Source organism: Coenobita brevimanus, chromosome 83, assembly GCF_032717465.1.
Source record: "Coenobita brevimanus isolate Jiangsu-jjx chromosome 83, ASM3271746v2, whole genome shotgun sequence".
NCBI classification, from domain to species: domain Eukaryota; kingdom Metazoa; phylum Arthropoda; class Malacostraca; order Decapoda; family Coenobitidae; genus Coenobita; species Coenobita brevimanus.
In genome coordinates, this window is record NC_137036.1 from 2028359 (window position 1) to 2051407 (window position 23049).

General features: G+C 43.9%; 1 protein-coding gene across 1 annotated transcript in view; it reads left to right on the forward strand.

Annotated features, from left to right (window-relative positions):
- Pi4KIIIalpha (phosphatidylinositol 4-kinase III alpha) overlaps positions 1 to 22890 on the forward strand; it is a 79083-nt gene extending 56193 nt beyond the window's left edge. Inside the window, exons 22-37 of the mRNA XM_080280065.1 lie at positions 281 to 438; positions 780 to 908; positions 4830 to 5013; positions 5883 to 6080; positions 6446 to 6678; positions 6899 to 7095; positions 8673 to 8805; positions 9860 to 10039; positions 11563 to 11683; positions 13138 to 13281; positions 16874 to 17003; positions 18370 to 18514; positions 19952 to 20077; positions 20564 to 20810; positions 21677 to 21836; positions 22569 to 22890. Of these exons, the coding sequence (XP_080136191.1) occupies positions 281 to 438; positions 780 to 908; positions 4830 to 5013; positions 5883 to 6080; positions 6446 to 6678; positions 6899 to 7095; positions 8673 to 8805; positions 9860 to 10039; positions 11563 to 11683; positions 13138 to 13281; positions 16874 to 17003; positions 18370 to 18514; positions 19952 to 20077; positions 20564 to 20810; positions 21677 to 21836; positions 22569 to 22794 (2711 nt within the window). The 3' untranslated portion in view covers positions 22795 to 22890. The remainder of the gene's footprint in view (positions 1 to 280; positions 439 to 779; positions 909 to 4829; positions 5014 to 5882; positions 6081 to 6445; positions 6679 to 6898; positions 7096 to 8672; positions 8806 to 9859; positions 10040 to 11562; positions 11684 to 13137; positions 13282 to 16873; positions 17004 to 18369; positions 18515 to 19951; positions 20078 to 20563; positions 20811 to 21676; positions 21837 to 22568) is intronic.
- The last annotated feature ends 159 nt before the right edge of the window (positions 22891 to 23049 follow it).

Below are 23049 nucleotides of genomic sequence, written 5' to 3' on the forward strand. Positions count from 1 at the left end.
ATGTTGAGTGGTTCAAAAGTCAGATTACACAGATAAGGAGAGGATCACTACAGCCATTAACACTGTAAGTCTAACAGTGCCCATGAATGTGTTACCTCATTGGATGGAATGTTTGCAGAGGTACATTGCTGTTGATGATGGTCACATGGAATATATCCTGTGACTGTTCCCCTCTGTCATTACACACTATAGTACAGTACTGTATTTCCTTTTGTAACCTGACATTTGAATCACCCTTTGTAATCTGTAGGACTGTAGTGTAGAAATTGTTGCATTTCAGGAATCCATCGTGTGTTGCTGAGGTGTGTGTGTGGGTCCTGCCTGAACCTGTTCACAGAGGAGACCATGGAGAACAGTACTGCCTGCTGGCAGTGGGTTCTTTCCGCCCGCCATGACCTCACTCTGCCGTTTATGCAGGAAATGATCTCCGCTTGGCAGGTGTGGTTTGCATTTTTTTTTTTTTTCAACCCTTTCCTTTTGATGTAGATTTTAAATATTAATATTCTGCTAGTGAATATCTGATTTGTGAATTTTCTCTTAAATGCCATCAGGAGTCCTTAGTGTGAATTTAGTGGAGTGTGGGCTGAAATTGTCCTTGTTCCTGCAGTTCCTTCTCTTGGGGGATAGGGAGAGGATTGAGGGGTGTTTGTGTGTGCAGGCAGCTTCACCACCTGCACCTGTGTATGCCACCACCTGAAGGCATCTCCCCAGCACCGTGACACAGTGTAAAGGAACCACCAACCACAACTGTTCATATAATATAGTAATTTTCCCTGCAGGAGAGTGTTGATCGTCGTCTGGGTCTGTTTGCACTCCAGGCCAATGAAGTCAACCCGCTGGCCGCCTATGAAGGGTGTACACTGGAGCCGCAGATCCCACCCGTCGCCCCCCACGACATCTGGATCAAAGTACGCCTCATACAGTTGGCAGTACTATACATTCAAACCTCGATTTAAGGGACTAAATGGGGAATCAATTTGTCCCTTAGTTGAAAATGTCCATTGTTGTACCACATATAAAGACAATCTTATTATGAAATGCAATGATTGTTTCACTTATCTTACTTATTTATATGATTATGAATATTATTTTATGGGTACTGTATAAAGAAACATATTAATGTGTATAACCTAGACATTACGTATCAGTTTTGAATGGTCTTGTCCGTTTGTCAGGTAGAATATGCAATCCCTTAAATCTGAAATCTCTTAAATGGAGGTCCTTTAAATTGAGGTTTGAGTGTACATTTCTTAATACATTTTTCAGTACATTCCTACATTTTTCCAGTCCTTTTTTTCCATACATTTCAGTACACTTTTCTGTACATTTTTCAAAACATTTTTCAGTACTTATTTTCTTGTTTTTAGTACATTTTTTAAGTACATTTTTCAATACATTTTAGTACATTTTTCAGTACATTTCAAAACATTTTTCAGTACTTTTTTCAATACATTTTAGTACACTTTTCAGTACATTGTTCAGTACATTTATCAGTACATTCCTACATTTTACCAGTCCTTTTTTTCCATACATTTCAGTACATTATTCAGTACATTTTTCAATACATTTTTCAGTACATTTTTCAATATATTTTTCAATACATTTTTCAGTACATTATTTAGTACATTTTTCAGTACATCATTCAGTACATTTTTCAGTACATTATTTAGTACATTTTTCAGTACATCATTCAGTACATTTTTCAGTACATTATTCAGAAAATTTTCAGTACATTTTTCAGTACATCATTCTTTACATTTTTCAGTACATTATTCAGTAAATTTTTCAGTACATTATTCAGTACATTTTTCAGTACATTATGCATTACATTTTTCAGTACATTTCAATACATTCTTCAATATGTTTTTAAGTGCATTTTCTGTGACCCATTCTGTTTGATGACTTTATTTGTGTGTGTGTGTGTGTGTGTGTGTCCATGCTAAGGACTAAGGGACTGAATAGGGATGCTGCCAGAGATCAAGCAGCCTGAAGTGCCGCCATTAGGTGACCAAGACAACACATGCAAGCATATTGAAGTTTTTACAAACAAGTTCATAAAATGTTATCATCATCATCATCATTATCATCATCATCATCATCATCATCATCACCATCAACATCATCATCATCATCATCATCAGCAGCAGCAGCAGCAGCAGCATCAACATCATCATCATCATCATCATCATCACCATCATCATCATCACCATCAACATCATCATCATCATCATCATCATCATTGTCATCATCATCATTGTCATCATCATCATCATCATCATTATCATCATCATCATCATTATCATCATCATCATTATCATCACCATCAACATCATCATCATCATCATCATCATCATCATCATTGTCATCATCAACATTGTCATCATCATCATCATCATCATCAACATCATCCATACCTCTTTTCCCACCCTAGGGCAGGTTGAGGAGTGGCAGCGTCCAGACAGCCCAAGTTTGCCTAATCTAATGGGCCACACTTCTATTCACTCGTCATTCAAGCCCATGGAATCCTGGATGTATCAATCTAGTGTATCTATCTATTGCCAGATGCCTTAATCCCTTATACGGGGTGGCCACAAACAAATCGCCTCCACATCACCCTGTCCCCCACCATTTCACTGCCCTGCTCCCAGTTCAGACCATCCTCTCTCATATACCTCTCCACTCCATCCCTCCATCTCATCCTTGGCCTTCCCCTCCCTCTCTCCCACTCCACCTCACTCACATTCACTCTCCTCATCAGTCTCTCACACTACATCCTCTCCACATGGCTAAACCACCTCAGTGTGTTTCTCCTAATGCTTCCTATCACATCCACACCACAACGCTTCTTCACATCCTCATTTGTCAGTCTGTCTCTCCATGGGACTCCACAGGCTCCTCTTAAATAACTCTATCTGGTACTCCAAAAACTTTCACCACATTCTGTAGCTTCACATAAATATATCCAATAGAGTTAAAAAAAATGTTCTCTCCAGTTCAAAAAAGTTCTTTCCAGTTCCAAAAAAGTTCTCTCCAGTTTCAAAAAAGTTCTCTCCAGTTCAAAAAAGTTCTCTCCAGTTCCAAAAAAGTTCTCTCCAGTTCAAAAAAGTTCTCTCCAGTTCAAAAAAGTTCTTTCCAGTTCCAATAAAGTTCTCTCCAGTTCCAAAAAAGTTCTCTCCAGTTCCAAAAAGTTCTTTCCAGTTTCGAAAAAGTTCTCTCCAGTTCCAAAAAGTTCTCTCCAGTTTCAATAAAGTTCTCTCCAGTCCCAATAAAGTTCTCTCCAGTTTATAAAAGTTCCCTCCAGTTCCAAAAAGTTCTCTTCAGTTCCAAAAAGTTCTCACCAGTTCAAAAAAGTTCTCTCCAGTTCAAAAAAAGTTCTCGCCAGTTCCAAAAAAAATTCTCTATAATTCAAAAAAAAGTTCTCTCCAGTTCAAAAAAGTTCTCTTCAGTTCCAAACTGTTCTCTTCAGTTCAAAAAAGTTCTCTCCAGTTCAAAAAAGTTCTCTCCAGTTCAAAAAGTTCTCTCCAGTTCAAAAAAGTTCAAGAAAAGTTCTCTCTTTAGCTCAAAAAATGTCCTCTCCTCCATCAGTCATCCAGTTCAGCATGGTGGACTGGGACTGGGTTACTCAGCTAAATATATGGCATGGGTGACCAGTTGCTCTTCCCTGAGTGGTAGTACATGACCAGTAAATGCCTGCCACCCATTGGAAGCACCTGAACACACTAGACCATCAGAGTCAAGGATATTTATTATTTTATTTTTTATTTTTACTGCGAGGAAGAAGGAACCAAAGGCCAGGAGCCTGCAAGTTGTTCCCTCCATGGAAAAACAAAAATAAGATAACAGAGCCAAATTCAAGATCCATTCTTTTCATGATGCCTGGACACACTGCATAAGACTGGAGGTCATAGGCAGTAGGAAATACAGACAGAGGGAGACAGTTCCAGAGTTGACTTGTTGCATAAATGAAGGACTGGGAGTAATGGTTAACTCTTGCATTAGAGAGTTGGACAGAAAAGGGATGAGAGCTTGTTGCTAGACGGGTGCTACGCGCCCATTGTAGAGGTGGAGGAATGCAAGCAGACAGTTCAGAGAAGCTGTGACCATTGAAGTAGTAATAGAAAAGAGATAAAGATGCAACAGTGCAGCAAAGAGACAGAGGTTGAAGGGAGCAGGTTAGAGGAGGAGAGTTAATTCATCCCTCACCTTAAAGAGATAAAGATGCAACAGTGTGGCAAAGAGACAGAGGTTGAAGGGAGCCAGTAAGAGGAGGAGAGTTAATGAGACAAAATGGGCTAATTCACTACACCTGTACACAGCATGAAGGCCCCTTGAGCTCCATCCATACATCAGAAAACCCTCCCACAAAGGACAAAAGACCCAAGTAGAGGCACCATCCCTTCAGTGATATTTTTTTTAATTTTCGAACACCATTGTTTCGTTTCGTTTATAAAGGCTCCAACAGGCTTGCATGCATCAGCCTCGGTCACCTAATGGCGGCTCTCCATGCTGCTCAATCTCTGGCAGCATCCCTATTCAGTCCTATATCCCTGAGGTCACCACATAAGTGCCATAATTTTCTGCATTTAGGTATTGGAGATATATATAGGGTGGAGAGGTATATGAATGAGAGAATTGTGAGTTGGGGGGAGGGCAGCCCGATGGTACAGGAAAGGCTAACATGGAGGTGATTTATTTGTGGCCTCCCCTTCTGGGATGCAGGTGTCTGCCAATAGATAGATATTTAGACGCTTTATTTTCAGCTCTTAATCTACTCTCTCTCTCTCTCTCTCTCTCATTTGTATTTTTTGTGTTTTTCTTTTTTCCTGCAGTTCATCAGTGAGCGGATAGAGATAGCCAAATACGACAGTGACGCACAGGTAGTGATGTTCGCCGGCATGTTTCACCGCACGTTACACATGACGGTGGGTAATCCCGACTCCAAGATAAACCGTCACATCGGGGCCATCGGTACACGCTTCCGTTTACTCTCCTGCGCCCTGACACTCATTCAAGGTGGGTCACGGCCACGTTTGTACCTGTTATATCAGTGTTTGTATTTCATGTAGGGTTTATTGTTACAGTATTTTAAATTGCACGAGAGAGAGGGAATTATATGTAGGAAGTTGGGTGGTAGGTGGTGGTGACCATCATCCAGGCACTTGATGTAGTGCTGCCTACATCTTCCTTCACCTTTATCATTCTTTTTTCTTTGTCTGTCCTCCTCTCTTCCTATTTCTCCCATCTCTCCTGTCACTTTTTATTACTCTTCATTCCTTTTCAGGTGGCTTTACATTGAGTGACTAGCCTAATGGTTTCCTGTAAGCCAGGAAACATTACAACGCTGGGTGGTAACCATATAACCAACCCATATGTGTTCCCTATGTGTCAGTGAGTGGGTTGGCGGAGGGTTAGTGCCCCTTCCTGTAAAACAACTAACTCAAAGACAAACGGCCACGCTTTATAGGATTATGGCCTCTGGCTGTGGATAGATAGATAGATAGAAGTGTGTGTGACCAGCACCATACTTTACTGTTACTCAGAAACTGTTACCCAGAAATGCAGTATCAGCACAATACAGTACCAGTACAAACACTTCACTTTGGCCACATTGTAATGCATCCGCCTGTACAACATCACACTACATGCACTACACCACCACAACACAGACTCTTTCACTATAACCTCAGCAATTAACCTGTGAGTGTGACAGGTTCAAGTTGTTGGCGTCCTGCAGTCCACAGGGTTCGCAGTGAGATGTGTCTGGGGTTGCAACAAAAACAACTCTATTTGTACACTCCAGCATTGAAGATGGGAAGATATCAAGCCCATTGGAAAGATATGGGTAGATTAACCGAGTGTCGTATTTGTTGTTGTTGTTACAGGTGATGCGTTACCCAAGTCGTTAAGTAAGAATGTGCTGCGAGAACGTATTTACTGTGCCTGTCTGGATTACTTCTGTGCCGCCCGGGGCTGCCCCACACAACGGCCGGCACGCCTGCAGGATGACATCAACGCCCTCCTGGCCTTCTGGAACTCACTCCATGCTGACAAGAAGTACCTCAAAACCAGTGTCATTGGAGGTTAGTGGCCTTTTTAAATGGGGTTATGTAATTAATGTGATGTAATGGACAGTTGTCTGTGTTATAAAGAATGTGATATGGCTCTCTTAATATTGTACAGTATTATACAGTAATATGTAAGGAATTATTATTATTATTTTGTTATTGATGTTGCCCAAAACTTGTCTGGACATGACCCTGGTGGACTGCAGGCTGAGGCTGTTCTTCTCCTGAGTCCACCATCCTCCCCATGAAGGATATGGAGGATTGGGAGGGAGCTTAGATATGTCTGTATAACTGGGCAGCTGCAGTGCCTGGTCACTGCCTGGTAATAGCAGTGGCATTGTGTGACGGCATGCCCCTTTTAACTTGTATATGATCAACAGATTTTACATCGTACCAGTATGGAGGAGGTGCGTCATTGTCACCATCAGTGGCATCGGATCTTCGCTCCACATCCGGTGAATTTGTAATGACCAATGGCTGGATCAACACAGTGCCACTCTCATCCAACACATCAACATTGTCTAAGAGGTCCACACGCAGCAAGAGGCTTATCAACCCCGATATTTATGTTAAAGATTACCTCAAGAAGAGAGCACTTATTCTGTCTCTCTTGGTGAGTTGGTTATGGAAACAACTAGTGTATAGCACTGGTAAGAAAATACCTGATGAAGCAATGTTGGATGTATATTATCAAGAAAATAACACTCATTTCTCCCGTATAGTGAATTGTATATGGTACTGTATGTCAAGAATTTGTGCCTAGTTACTGTAATAAAGAAGAGAGAACTCATTTTCCTGTTGTTTGTGTGTGATTTATGTTGCTGTTTTGGCAGGCTGTTGAAATCCAGACACTGAAAGTGTGGCTGCAGCCTCCACAGCCAGCAGGTCAGGGTGGTGAGGTGAGCACCCCACAGGAGGAGGCATTGGTGAAGTGGTTGTCTGGTGGGTTCAACACTCCCAAAGCCTGGAGTGGCAACACCAACCTGGCGTGGAGCATTGCACCAGCCCTCGCCGTCTACCTGCCCACCAGGTACCTTGCTGTATGATTAGGATGAGCATTACCCATCCCTCTGTATCTATAGCCAGATGCCTTAATGCCATTGAGGGTTGCCGTGGATATATCCCCACAGTGTGTCTTTGGGCCACACCAGTGACAAACATAATGCAGCACAGATATTGACACTATAGAGCCATATGACAAACACTCCACTTCAGACCTGGGAAAGGCCTCACTGCCTGTTTTGCCCTTCAAGTGATCCAGTACTGCTATTGTCCCAGCCTTTGTGCAGATGTCCCAAACTTTAGCAGGTTATTCTTTGGGTAATTTTGAGTATTAGTAAATCAACCTGGGCCCAGTTCTCAGCTTATATGGAGTTACAGTTACTGATAACGGTATGGGCTAAAATGGTTCACTACTTAATTCAGCCATAAGCTTGTCAGTAATTGTAGAGTAATATTAAATCAACCTGGGCCTCTGTTGTCAGCCTTTTTGGAGTTATAGTTGCTGATGATCTCATGGCTAAAATGTTTTACTAATTAATGCACACATAGGGTCATCAGTAATTGTAGCTTCTTGACTGCTGACAATTGTACCAGTGTTCATACATTTACCACTCAGACTTAACCCAAGAGCATCTACCTGTCTATCTGTCTGTCTATCTATCTGTCCATCTATCTATTTATAACCAGTCACCTTAATCCCATTAGGGGTGGCGACAAACAAATCGCCTCCATGTCCCCCTGTTCCCATGCCATTTTACTGCCCTCCCCCCAGCTCACACCCCCAACAGTAACCTCCAGAAATTCCTCACACATTTCCTGGAATGCTCTATCTATCTATCTGTCTATCTATCATCCAATCCTACATTGCCCCGCGAGGAGCGTAGGAGCCTGGGGCTAGGCAGCTGGTCCCGACATTTAAGATGAGAGTGACCAGCCTCACACATCCCTGAGTGCCATTACACGAGCAATAAACCCCAACCATCCCTTGGATATAAACCTTCACCGGCTCAATCCGATTGGAGCACAATAATTACCCACTAAACCACCAGGCACCAAATGTGGCATAAGTCATCTTCCTCCTTGGCCTTTCTCTTGGAACAAAAGATGGTTGCTGTTCTTGTTGGTAGAGGAGGTTCCATAACTCCTCTTCCTAAGCAATTTATTTAGCTTATTATATCACAGTGTTTGGCCATGTGGAGAGGATGGAGAGTGGGGGACTAATAAGGAGAGTGTATGTGAGTGAGGTGGAGGGGGAAGAGGGAGGGAGAGACTGAGGATGAGATGGAGGGATGGAGTGGAGAGGATGGAGAGTGAGAGACTAACAAGGAGAGTGTATGTGAGTGAAGTGGAGGGGAGAAAGGGAGGGAGAGACTGGGGATGAGATGGAGGGCTGGAGTGGCGAGGTATATGAGAGAGGAGGGTGTGAGTTGGAGGGAGGGGAGCGTAATGGCAGGGGACAGGGCAACATGGAGGCGATTTGTTTGTGGCCACCCCTTACGGGATTAAGGCGTCTGGCAATAGATAGATAGATACATAGTTATAGTAGTTGTAATATTCTTGTGTTCTGTTGTAGTAGTTGTAATATTCTTCTTTGATGTTGTACAGGATCCACAATGTTACGGGACTGGAGGTTGAGATAAGCCAGCTGGTACGAGAGAATCCGATTGCCGTCAGCCATTTACCAGACGCCCTGCAGTACCTGGCCACCTCAGAGAACATACTGTCAGACATTCCAGAGGTGAGATCAGCCTTTGTTTCCTTCTTTTCCCCTTCACAAATGCCCACTATAATCTGTGTATTACTGTATGGTATTTGATGCTGAATGTATTGGTGTTGTCATGAGGAGGGGTAGACTGAGATGGTTTGTGATGAGGAGGGATAGATTGAGTTGGTTTGTGATGAGGAGGGGTAGATTGAGATGGTTTGTGATGTGGAGGGATGGACCGAGATGGCTTGTGATGAAGGGGGTAGACTGAGATGGTTTGTGATGAGGAGGGGTAGATTGAGATGGTTTGTGATGAGGAGGGGTAGATTGAGATGGTTTGTGATTGGGAGGGGTAGATTGAGATGGTATGTGATGAGGAGGGGTAGATTGAGATGGTTTGTGATGAGGAGGGGTAGATTGAGATGGTTTGTGATGAGGAAGGGTGGACTTGGATGGTTTGTGATGAGGAGGGGTTGGTTGAGATGGTTTGTGATGAGGAGGGGCAGATTGAGATGAGTTGTGGTGAGGAGGGGTAGATTGAGATGGTTTGTGATGAGGAGGGGTAGATTGAGCTGGTTTATGATGAGGAGGGGTAGATTGAGATGGTTTGTGATGAGGAGGGGTGGACTTAGATGGTTTGTGATGAGGAGGGGTTGATTGAGATGGTTTGCGATGAGGAGGGGTAGATTGAAATGGTTTTTGATGAGGAGGGATAGATTGAGATGGTTTGTGTTGAGGAGGGGCAGATTGAGATGGTTTGTGATGGAGAGGTAGATTGAGATGGTTTGGGCAGGTTGAGAGGATGAAGGATGACAGTTGAGTGTGAAAGGTAAGAAGTGTGAACGTTGGGGGTAGGGTTATGAGGGGCAGACCGAGAAAGACCTGGGACAAGGTCATAAAGTGTGACCTAAGGGATAAGGGACTGAATAGGAAGGCTGCCAGAGATTGAGCAATGGAGAGCCATTATTCAAGCATGTTGGTGCCTTTATAAATGAGCATTATAAAGGTACAACAAATGGCTGTTGCTTTAATGTGTCTTAGTGTATAGATATTTGATTTTGGAATTCACCTGAGCAAATATTTTCAGCTGAACTACATGTTGACGTGGGCTCCAGTTCCCCCTGTCAAAGCATTGGCGTACTTCTCTCGTCAACACTCGCCACACCCGCTGACCGCCCAGTATGCGGTGCGCGTCCTCTCCAACTACCCCCCAGACACACTCCTCTTCTACATTCCACAGTTGACTCAGGCTCTTCGCTATGACACGGTGAGAACTGACAACTAACCCGATTGTTCCCGAGTGTAGTGTTTGTCCTCTATGACAGTATACTCCTTTCACCCTCTCTTTGCCCAGTTTTTTGTCTTTGTTGCAGCTTATTTCACACAGCATAGTGAAAGAAGAAGACATTGCTGTAGTGTTTATGCTGTGACATAACACGTGGAGGGACAGGTTGACGAATGAAGAAGTGAAGGAACGTTGTGGGGTAGATGTAGATGTAGTTGAAAAGATTAGGAGAAATACACTGAGGTGGTTTGGACATGTGGAGAGAATGGAGAATGAAAGACTGACTAAGAGGGTGTATGTAGGTGAGGTGGAGGGAGGGAGAGGGAGGGGTAGACCGAGGATGAGGTGGAGGGATGGAGTTGAGAGGTATATGAGGGAGGGGGGGGTGAGTTGGGGGGAGGGTAGTCAATTGGTGGGTGACAGAGTGACTTGGAGGCGTTTTGTCTGCGGCCACCCTTTGCGGGATTAGGGCGTCGGGCTATAGATAGATAGATAGATAGATAGACCTTCACTTGGCCCAGCGTTTTGTCTTTTTTGCAGCATATTTCACATAGCATAGTGATAGATGATATTGCAGCATCTCTACATCTTTTCCATATGCCCCTTTTACCTTCATTTGGCCCAGTTCTCTGTCTTTTTTTTCACATAGCATAGTGATAGAAGAAGACAATTCCGCAGCTTTACATCTTTTCCACGGTATTTCTCTGTGACCATCCCAGTGTTGTATTGTTAATCTGTTGTTCCAGCCCAGCATTCAAGATGGACGGATGGCAGTTTTAGGCCAGGTTAAAATGATGGGTGACAGAGTGACTTGGAGGCGTTTTGTCTGCGGCCACCCTTTGCGGGATTAGGGCGTCGGGCTATAGATAGATAGATAGATAGATAAAATGAAAAAAGAGTCCACCTGTATATTATGTTGAAGTTTTAGAAGAATTACACAAAATGAAACGCACTCTCTGCATACCATGGTGTGGAGATGTACTGTGTTTGCTGTGTTTCTTTTTCTCCTCAAACACTTTTCAATCTGATTCCATTCATTTATTTCTTCACCAGTTCACATCAAACTTGGTACAGTTGTTCCTGGGGCAAAAACCCCCTGGACACTTTTTAAATAGACCTTATGGAGTCGGAGATCAACTCACACAGACACAAATTTTGAGATCGTATGGCCTCACATGTTCGTTAATCATCATTGCAATTTGTTCAGAAGTATGTCAGTGCATTATGGCTGTGTGGACACTATCCTGCATGTAGTTGAGAGTGTTGGCAGTCTGTAGAGAGTGTTGTCAGTCTTTATTGAAAGTGTTGGCAGTCTGTAGAGAGTGTTGGCAGTCTTTGATTAGATATTGCCTTTGTGTTTCATCTTACAGATTACCACTCCACTCCTAACGTACCTATCAGCTTTATCATTTCCTAATACCACAGTTGTTGTCAGAGTACATAACCTGTATTTTCCTATTGATCTGGTAATGTTTCTCATATTTAATGTCTTTTATGATATACAGATGGGGTATGTTGCTGAACTGATCAAACTTGCCGCCAAAAAATCCCAGCTGTTGCTTCACCAGCTGATCTGGAACATGGAAACCAACAAATTCAGGGATGAAGATGGTCATGAGAAGGACGGTGAGTGTCTGCAGTGTTTACCAATTATATAAGTCTGAAGTCTGGCCTCATAAGTTTGGCCATGTGGAGTGGATGGAGAGCGAGAGACTAACGAGGAGAGTGTATGAAAGGGAGGTGGAAGGGGGGAGGGAAGGGGTGACCAAGGATAGGATGGAGGGATAGAGTGGAGGGGTATATGAGAGGGGGTGCTGTGAACTGTATTTCAAAGGATGAAGGCTGTAATATGCAGAGTAGGTGAGTGGATGTATTTTGCTATATGTTCATGATTTAGATGCTGCTGGATTGCATTGATTGGCACTCACAGCCTCCTCTCGCCAAATTTGTGAGCCAAGGAAGAGAATGGCAAGGGGACTGTTTATGTGCACATCCAAGAATTCCATAACCCAGTGTCATGTGATGGTAAACTGAAGCTCTCTCTCCCAACAAAATTAGGAGAGACAGAGAACAACTAGGCTGTGAGAGTGTAGAACAGCCCTCCTCCAATAATGTACCCAGTTGTCATAGCAGTCTTTTAAACTAACCCAAATTCCTGATGAATAGGCCTACATCTTACAAGTCTGGCCACATGGGCATGATTTGCCGCACTGTATTCATGCTGGCCACAGACACAAGGATCTTACCAAACTTGGACCAGTCATCATCATCATCATCATCATCATCATTCGGACCTCCTTTCCCACCCGAGGGCAGGGTGAGGAGTAGCAGTGTCCAGACAGCCCAAGCTTGCCCAGTCCAATGGGCCACACTTCCATTCACTCATCATTCAAGCCCCCAGCATCCTGTTCTATCTGATATACCAAAAACAATCACCACATTCTGTAGTTTCACATGAATGTATCCTATCTTTATCTATTGCCAGATGCCTTAATCCTGTAAGGGGTGGCCACAAACAGATCGCCTCCATTTCACCCTGTCCCTTGCTATTTCATTGCCCTGCTCCCAGCTCACACCCCCTCTCTCATATACCTCTCCACTCTATCCCTCCATCTCATCCTTGGCCTCCCCCTCCCTCTTCCCCCCTCCACCTCACTCACATACACCCTCCTCATCAGTCTCTCACTCTTCATCCTCTCCACATTGCCAGACCACCTCAGTGTGTTTCTCCTAACACTTCCTATCACATCCACATCCACACCACAATGCTTCTTCACATCCTCACTTGTCAGTCTGTCTTTCTCAAACAACCCACCTCCACCCCTCCCACTCCTGGCCTCCATCCCCCCAGCAGGGTCTAAGCCCCACCTCCACACGCCAGATCCAATAGCAGAAAAATTAAACCATCAGAAACACATACTGAGAGGGTTTTCACTGTATTTTGGTAGTTTTAAATTTTCTTCAGATCCCAAATATGAACAGTGAACATATGGCAGTAATGATGGTGTGTTTTACTCATCTTTTAAATATCATGGTTTCATATTATGCTGTATCTATTTATTGATTTACCTTTTTTTCAGCGGACTTGTATGAGGTGATTGAGAACCTGGAGAAGACCATGGTTGCCAATTTGTCGGGTTCAGCCAAACAGTTCTATGAGAGAGAGTTTGATTTCTTCGGCAAAGTCACCAATATTTCCGCCATCATCAAGCCTTATCCTAAAGGTAGGTTTGTGTGGGTTTTCGTTTTTTCGTTTTTAAAGGCTCCAACATGCTTGCATGTGTCGGCCTTGGTCACCTAATGGCGGCTCTCCACGCTGCACGATCCATTGCAGCCTCCCTGTTCAGTCCCTTAACCCTAAGGTCACACTTAATGACCTCATCCCATGTCTTTCTCGGTCTACCCCTCATAACCCCACCCCAGTATTAACACTTCTAACTATCTGCACCCAATTATCATCCCCCATCCTCTCCACATGTCCAAACCATCTCAATCTACCTCTCCTCATCACAACACCAATACACTCCAGTCCCATCCTACCTCTCATAACTCTTCCATTGTAAACCGAGCCCCTCCAGGCCTTGGACGCAGGGATGCACTGCACATACACCTAATCATTGTCATTTCTGTACATCTGAGCCGGTGAATATCTTCCTCCTTCACTGCCCAGGTCTCACTACCATACAGCATTACACTCCTAACACATGCTGCATACAAAGACCCCTTAGCACGTAGGGAGAGCCCTCTCAATGTCAGGAGAGGCAAGAGCTCCTTGAACTTCTTCCAACCACTTCTCACCCTGGCCACAGAGCTAGCTCCAGCCCCACCTCCAGCACACAACATGTCTCCCAAATAACAAAACTCTTCCACAGACTCAAGAGATTCACCAGCAAGTTCAGTCCTTTCACGTCTGACAATCTCCACCTGCTCACCCCGGCACGCCGTACACATAAAATCAGCATTATCTCGCAGTCTACCTCTGATACCACTACATCTCTTATGCACCCATTTATCACACACACCGCACAAGATGGAATTACTTCCCACGCCTTTGTGGCAAACTGCACATGGCCACTCTCCCTCGTCTTTGACGGTACTGACTTAATATCCTGTAGCCATGACAGTGTCTTCTTGTATTTGGATAATTAATTTTTGCACCTGGTGGTTTAGTGGGTAATTATGGCGCTCCAATTGGATTGAGCCAGTGAAAGTTTATATCCAAGGGGTGGTTGGGGTTTATTGCTCATGTAATGCCATTCAGGGATGAGTGAGGCTGGTCACTCTCATCTTAAATGTCGGGACCAACTTGCCTAGCCCTGGACTCCTACGCTTCTCGTGGGGCAATGTAGGATTGGATGTTGATGAATGAATGAATGACTCTTAATGGGGGGTGGCAAGTGGTTCTGCCCATCATCAACTCACTTGATGTGCTATGACCTGGAATGTGGTCATAGAGTGTAACTTCAGGGATAAGGGACTGAATAGGGAGGCTGCCGTAGATTGAGCTGTGTGGAGAGCCGCCATTAGGTGACTAACACTGACGCATACAAGCACAGTGAAGCCTTTATAAACAATACAATATGAAGGATATTTAGTAGTGAAGGGGTTAATTAATGCTAAATCAATCCCCTCAGACTCAAAAGCTGTCTAGTAAGTTTAATAAAAGCCTCAGAAAATAGCAAAGTTATGATGTGGTGAGAGGTGTTGTGATGGATGATTACAGGGGTTGATTACTGCCACTCCCTATGTGTCAACAAGTGGGTTGGTGGAGGGTTAGTGCCCCTCCCCATAAAACAAATAACTCAAAATCAAATGGCCACCCCTTACGGGATTATGGCGTCTGGCAATAGATAGATAGATTACTGCCTCCTGTTCTGATGATATGTGTGGTGTAGGTGATGTCACAGTGATTGTAAGTGTTGTAAGTGTGGGTTGGAGCACTTGTAAATTACTTTGGAAAACCTGGTGCTTTTGAGAAACAGAAGACCAGCGTATTAGTAGTATAGTAGTGGCATTAATAGTGTTGTTGTTATTTTAGTTTTATTATTAGGGATAAGAGACTGATTAGGGAGGCTGCCAGAGATCAAGCAGTATAGAGAGCTGTTATTAGGTGACCAAGGCTGACACATGCAAGCATATTGGAGTCTTTATAAATAATACAAATGTTTATATTATTATTACTGTATTGTTGTTATTGTTCATGTTCTTACTAGTTGTAGGAGTGGTAGCATTGGTGCTAGTGGTAGTAGTGGCATCATCGTCGTCATTGCTGCCGCTGCTGCCATCATTATCATCATCATTACCATCACCATCATCACCATCATCATCATCATCATCATCATCATCATCACCATCATCATCATCACATCATCATCACCAGTATCATCATCATCACATCATCATCACCAGTATCATCATCATCATTGTCATCATCATCATCATCATCATCATCATCATCATCTTCTTCTTCTTCTTCTTCTTCTTCTTCTCCTCCTCCTCCTCTATCATCATTATCATCATCATTACCAGAGCTGGGCAGGTGCACAAACACTTGCACAAAGCGCAATTGCGCACCCTTGCGCTCCGGTGATATCGTTTGCACCTTGCACACCGCACGAGACCATGCGCAATTTTGCGCTTGCGCACATGAAAAGGCAGGTACGCAAGCGCAAACTTAGTTGCGCTTGCACAACTAAATTTGCGCTTGTGCACCTGCCTTGCGCACCTGCCCTGTGGATTGTGCACTGCGCAATCCAGGGGACACGTGGTGGGAGCTTCTCGCATGGCTGGACAAGGGATGGGGGAGGCTGGGGCGGGCCGCGAGGGTGGGTTGGTGCTTGGTGGGGGGAGGCGGGAGGGAAGGGGGTAGTAGCATTAATATGCTTCAACAGATAATGTATTTTTAATATTTTTTAAATTATTATTATTAGTAAATAATAATAAATATACATTATTTATTAAGATTAGCATATGCAATTCCTTACATAAACCATTAAAACATATTATTTAAATCAAATATCCACAGCCTAATAATTTATTAGGCTGTGGATATTTGATTTATATACTCTGTTTTCATGATTTTTTATTTTTTGTAACGAATTACATATGCTATTGTATATCTACTGTATACTGAATTATTAAATAAACTGTCTTGGCAAGACAAGAGAGGGAGAGAGATAAAGAGCATTATTCTGAGAGAGAGAGAGAGAGAGAGAGAGAGAGAGAGAGAGAATAAAAACGGGAATGGCAAGAAGCGTCCCTTTGAGTGAGGAGATAAGGCATAAACTTCGTCCCTCTTCTCTCTCTTATTCTCCATTCCTTCCCTCCTCTCTCTCTCTCTTATTCTCCATTCCCTCCCTCCTGTCGGAGAGAGAGTTGATGATACAGTAATCACCAATGCCTTGGTAAATAAAGACAGTTTTTCCCGGACAATGACCTACTGTACCTCAGTCACAGCGGGTGGTGGGCAGGTTGCTACTTTAGTAAGTTATTTAATTATACCAATATATATTTTACAGTAATTCCCACAAATATATGCAAATGATTTGTGTTGCCACTTTGCGACATTGCACAAGCTAAATATTTGTCAGATTGCGCATTTGCGCTTGCGCAATGTAGTGAACTGTGAATTGCGCTTTGCGCTTGCGCAAGGTCCTTCTTCGTTTGCGCTGCCGACCACTGATCATTACCATCATCATTGTCATCATCATCATCATCACCATTATCATCAACCATCATCATCATCATCATCATCATCATCATCATAATCATAGTGGAAGTATAACGATATCATTACGTAATCTGTTATACTGACAGGAGTGGAGAGAAAGAAAGCGTGCCTTGAAGCGTTACAAGAAATATTCGTTCAGCCTGGGTGCTACCTGCCGTCCAACCCTGAGGCGGTCATCATAGACATTGATCGGAAGAGTGGGACGCCCATGCAGAGGTAAGCACTCTCCGAATCTCTAGCCCCCTTCACTCACATGGTATATAGGTCATTTTTGCTATCCCCAATTTATTATACTGTATTCAAATTTGGAGAATGGAGAATGAAAAACTGACTAAGAGGGTATATGTAGGTGAAGTGGAGGGAGGGGGAGACCGAGGATGAGGTGGAGGGATGGAGTTGAGAGGTATATGAGGGAGGGGGGAGTGAGGCAGGGGGAGGGCAGTCAAATGGTGGGTGACAGAGCGACTTGGAGGCGTTTTGTCTGTGGCCACCCTTTGTGGGATTAGGACGTTGGGCTACAGATAGATAGATAAATCTTTGGAGAGTCCTTTGGAATTGAGGTTAAATATTCAGCAATGCACATGATTTACAGTGAGGAAGTTTAACAAATCCTTTGTATAACAGTTTATCTTGCATTGAGTCAGTTAGCCAGGAAACCACAGTACTGGGTGGTAACCGTATAACCAAGCCATACGTGTTCCCTTCGTGTCAATAAGTGGGGCAGGCAGAGGGTTAGTGCCCCTCCTGTAAAACATCTAACACAAGTGGCCATCCCTTACAGGACTATGGCATCTGACTATAGATAGATAGGTAGATATAACATGGGTTCAGTGGGGAAATGTTTTTGGCCAAGGATCACCCACCCAACAAAGTAAAAAATAAAAATGCAACTCACCTAAAGTGACATAGTCGCAGCGCACGACTCTGAGCTTGTTATTATCGTACCCTGACAACCTACCATTCAAAAGTGCGTCCGATTTCATGTATAACATGAGACGCAAGTGATTCGTGTATAATAATATTCGTGTATAATGTATTCTTGCACAATAATATAATTCTTGTATAATATGATACGAAATCGGACGCACTTTTGCTTGGTAGGTTGCCAGGGTATGATAATGACAACCTAAGAGTCGTGTGCCGTGACTATAGTAATTTCTCTTTCTTGCATTTCACTTGCTACCTGTCCTCCAGCCCTACAGTTGTTGCATCACTGACACTAACACACGTGAGAGTGACAAGTGTAAAGGCTATCTTGCAACACACAAATGACTGTAGACTTGTGTGTGTGGACAGTCATATAAGCACAATATAGACAATCCTCATTATAAGTTGCCTTTTTTTGTATTTATTTGTTTATGTCCATAGTAAATTAAAGAAAAATTGATAAACTTCCATAGATATATAAAGACCTATTTATATTACCAGTTATATAGAAAAACTTGTGATGTTTTGAAATGCATACCTGACCTGTAACAAAGACTGGCTGTGTGGTATTGACTGTGTGTGTGTGTGTGTGTGTGTGTTGTAAATCAAGTGTTGTAAATGTTGTGTATTTAAAGAGGTTGATCTGTGTCCTCAGTGCCGCCAAAGCTCCCTACCTAGCAAGGTTCCAAGTACGCAAGTGTGGCATCATGGAACTGGAGAAGCAGGGGATGGCAGTCAGCAGCGGCCAGGACGTTAATTCAGACATCGGACCCTTGGTGTGGCAGGCTGCGATATTTAAGGTAACTGTGCCATAACCTATCCCAACTGTTGACATTATCTATCAGCCTATCTCTCTATCTATCTGTTTATCTATCTATCTATATCTGTCTGTTACCAGACTTCTCAATCCTATAACAAGTGACCATAAACAGATCGCCTCCATGTCACCATGTCCCCCACCATTTCACTGCCCTACCCCCAACTCACACACCCCTCTCCCATAGACCTCTCCACTCCATTCCTGCATCTCATCCTTGGCCTTCCTCTCACTCTCCCTTCCTCCACATCACTCACATACACTCTCCTCATCAGTCTCTCACTCTCCATAATATCAGCTAAAAAATAATGCCATATTTTATCACTATGAATCCCTGTATTGACGTAGGCCAGGGTACAGCTGTTGTTTTCTATGCACTGGAAGCTAAACGAGGTGACAGAACCAGCTAATTACTTCACGACAGTTGCAGCGGATGCTTGTGTGTGTGTGTGTGTGTGTGTGTGTAGACAACCACTTGATTAGATTATTGCTGTTTAACATAAGAAATACAGTTTTAAATTAACTTAGCCTCTCTCTGTAAAGTAGCCCCCTCAGTGCAAGTGATCTTTTATAAGTTTAAGAAAATCATCACTAGATACCAAAGTCAAATGCAAAAATACAAACAAAAGAGAGCTTGACTAGGAGAGTACCATATATGTAAGTGAGATGGAGGGGGAAAGGGGGAGAGGAGGCTGGTGGAGGGATGGGGTGGAGGGGCTTATGATTGAGGATCATTTGAGTTGGAGAGAGTGCAGTGTGCAGAAAATGGGATGACCAGGAGATGATTTGTTTGTGGCCATCCCTTCAGGAGGTAGATAGATAGAAAGTGTGATAGATAGATATGATAGTAAAGAGGTTAAATTATATTGCTTTATATTATGAGATCAGAGTTGAGATGGAGGGATGGAGTGGAGAGGATGGAGAGTGAGAGACTAGTGTGGAGAGTTTATGTCAGTGAAGTGGAGAGGGGGGGGAGAGGGAAGGGGAGACAGAAGATGAGGTGGAGAGATGGAATGGAGAGGTATATGAGAAGGAGGGGGGTGTGAACTGGGGGGAGGGCAGCAAAAATGGCAGGGGACAGGGTGATATGGAGGTGATTTGTTTGTGGCCACCCCTTGTGGGATTAAGGCATCTGGCTATAGATAGATAGATACTGTAGAGAGAATTTATGGGACCAAGGATAAGATGGAGGGATGGAGTGGAGAGATATATGAGAGAGAGGGGTGTGAGTAGGGGGGAGGACAGCAAAAATGGCAGCAGACAGGGCAACATGGAGGCAGTTTGTTTATGGCCACCCCTTATAGGATTAAGGCATTTGGCTATAGATAGATATACAGATAGATTTTTATTTGATTTGTTTCTCCATCCTCTCTTTTTCTATATAAAAAAAATAAGAATTAAGAGAATTGTACGTTTGCAGGTTGGTGATGACGTGCGACAAGACATGCTGGCGCTGCAGGTCATATCCATCTTCAAAAACATCTTCCAGACAGTCGGCCTTGATCTCTTCCTCTTCCCGTACTGCGTTGTTGCGACGTCACCAGGGGTTAGTGTGGGTGTGGGTGTGTGTGAAGATTTGTTCATGTGTTTGATGAGTATTTGTGATTTTGTGTGTGTGTGTGTGTGTGTGTGTGAGAGGATTTATTTGTGCATTTGGTGAGTATTTGATTTTGTGTGTGTGTGTGTGTGTATTATTAAATGCCACATAAATTTACTGAAAGTACCACAATCCTCCTGTACTAAATAATACATCCATTTCATAAGGGAAACACTCATTTACAATAATATCACTGACTCTTTCACTATTAAGCATTGGATAAATTACCTCTGGCTCTCCACTTTGATAAGGACTGACTGTGAATTTGTGGAGTTATGAATTACTGCTGTACTGTATTTTGTGTAGAGTGTAGTGTAATAGAGTAAGTACCATATATAATGTGTTCTATGTATAGAGTATGTACCATATGTATTTTTTTTGTATCCACTGTAGCCTAATATGTGTACTGTAATCCACCTTTATTTCTCTTTCTAGTGTGGTGTGATAGAGTGTGTGCCCAACGCCAAGTCCCGGGACCAGCTGGGACGCAGTACAGACACTGGCATGTATCAGTACTTCCTGGATCTGTACGGCGACGAAAACTCACACAAATTCCAGCAGGCACGGAGCAACTTTGTGAAGTCTATGGCGGCGTACTCCCTGGTTGGCTTCCTGTTGCAGATTAAGGACAGACACAACGGAAATATTATGCTGGACACCGATGGACACATAATACACATAGGTGAGTGTGTGTGTGTGTGTGTGTGTGTGTGTGTGTGGATGGATGGACACATGGTACATAATGGTGTGTGTATGTGTGGGGAGAACAGAGAAGGAAAGATTGTTTACAAAGGTGAGTGAGGAGGAAGAAGGGAGAGAGAAAGGGGGAGACCAAGGATGAGATGGGGGGATGGGGAGGGTATGTGAATGAGGTGGTGTGATGAGTACTTCCAACAACTATAAAGAGAGTGAATCATGTAGGAAAAGAAGAATTTTGAGGGCAGAGAAGATGAGGGCAGATATGGGGAGGGAGAGGGAAAGGAAGGGAGAGGGAGAGGGGAAGGAGGGGGTGAGGGGAGAGGAGAAGGAGGGGAAGGAGGGAGAGGAAGGAGGGGGTCAGGGGGAAGGGGAAGTAGGGAGGGAGGGAGAGGGGAAGGAGATGGGTGAGGGGGATGGGAAGGAGGGAGGGAGGGAGAGGGGAAGGAGGGGAGGAGGGGAAGAAGAGGAGAGGAGGAGAGGAAGGAGGGGGTCGGGGGGAAGGGGAAGGAGGGAGGGAGGGAGAGGAGTGGGTGAAGGGGAGGGCACAGGGTTGGTGGGAAGGGGGAAGCCTGAGTCAGTCACAGTTACCAGTTAAAAATCACTCATTATTGTCCAAGTGTTTGTCTCGTGTTAAATAATATATAGACAAAACACATCAGATGCACTTATGGCTGTGTGTAAGTGTATCCTTATAGATAATTACACTTTCAGACTTTGGGACACTTCAGATACACTTATGACCTTGTGTAAGTGTATCCTGATAGACAACTACACTTACAGACTTATGAACACTTCAGATGCACTTACGACCTTGTGTAAGTGTATCCTGATAGACAACTACACTTTCAGACTTTGGGTTTATGTTTGAGAGTTCCCCTGGCGGCAACTTGGGGTTTGAGCCGGACATTAAACTGACGGAGGAGATGGTGATGGTGATGGGGGGCAAGATGGAAGCAGCGCCCTTCAGGTGGTTTGTCGACCTCTGCATTAAGGGTTATCTGGCCGTCAGGTAAGCATACACTCTCTGTATTTGTTATGCATGGTCTCTATGGGGGTGTCAGGATTCCAGGGGCTTGAATGGTGGGTGGATGAATGTGTGGCCCATTCTATTTGCATGTTGATTAGTTTGGCCATGTGGAGAGGATGGAGAATGAGAGACTAATGAGGAGAGTATATGCGAGTGAGATGGAGGGGGGGGAAGAGGGAGGGGGAGGCCAAGGATGAGATGGAAGGATGGAGTGGAGAGGTATATGAGAGAGGGGGGTGTGAGCTGGGAGCAGCGCAGTGAAATGGCAGGGGACAGGGTGACATGGAGGCAATTTGTTTGTGGCCACCCCTTACAAGATTGAGGCATCTGGCAATAGATAAAAATAGATTAGTTCTCCCTCTATTGATGATGATGATAATGGTAATGGTGGTAATGATGATGATGATGATGATGATAATGACAGTGATGGTGACAGTAACAGTGATATTGATGATGTTGCTGGTGGTGGTTGTGGTGATGCTGTTGGTGATGATGATGATGATAGGTAATGATGGTGATAGTGGCAGTGGTGGTCATGCTGCTGCTGCTGATGATGATGATGATGATGATGGTGATGGTGATGATGGCAGTGTTGATGATGATGCTGTTGCTGCTGCTGCTGATGGTGATGATGGCAGTGATGATCATGATGCTGGTGATGCTGATGATGACAATGCCACTGGTGATGCTGATGCTGATGCTTACCCCTCCCAGACCATACCGCGAGGCCATAGTGTCGCTGGTCTCGCTGATGTTGGACACTGGTCTTCCCTGCTTCCGAGGCCAGACCATTCGACAGCTGAGGTCCCGCTTCACACCCCAGTCCACTGAGCGAGAGGCGGCCGAGTACATGACGAATATCATCCAACACTCCCATCTCAGCTGGAGGACCAAGGCGTATGACCGGCTGCAGTACCACCAGAATCAGATCCCATATTAAGCACTTTGATCCCATCCGGTCATTTTTCCGTTTATTCTTGCCATCTGTGGACCATTTTATTTAATTTTGGGGACATGTGTTGTGCTGAAGGGGTAAAGAATGGCCGTATGTAATTCCTCTGGATCGTATACTCTCCCCCAAGCCAATAAAATCATTAAAAAAAAGGATTGATAGCCGCCATCATCCACTCATGTGATGTAGTGCTGCCTTCTTCTTCCTTCACATTTATCATTCATTTTCTGTGCCTGCCCTCCT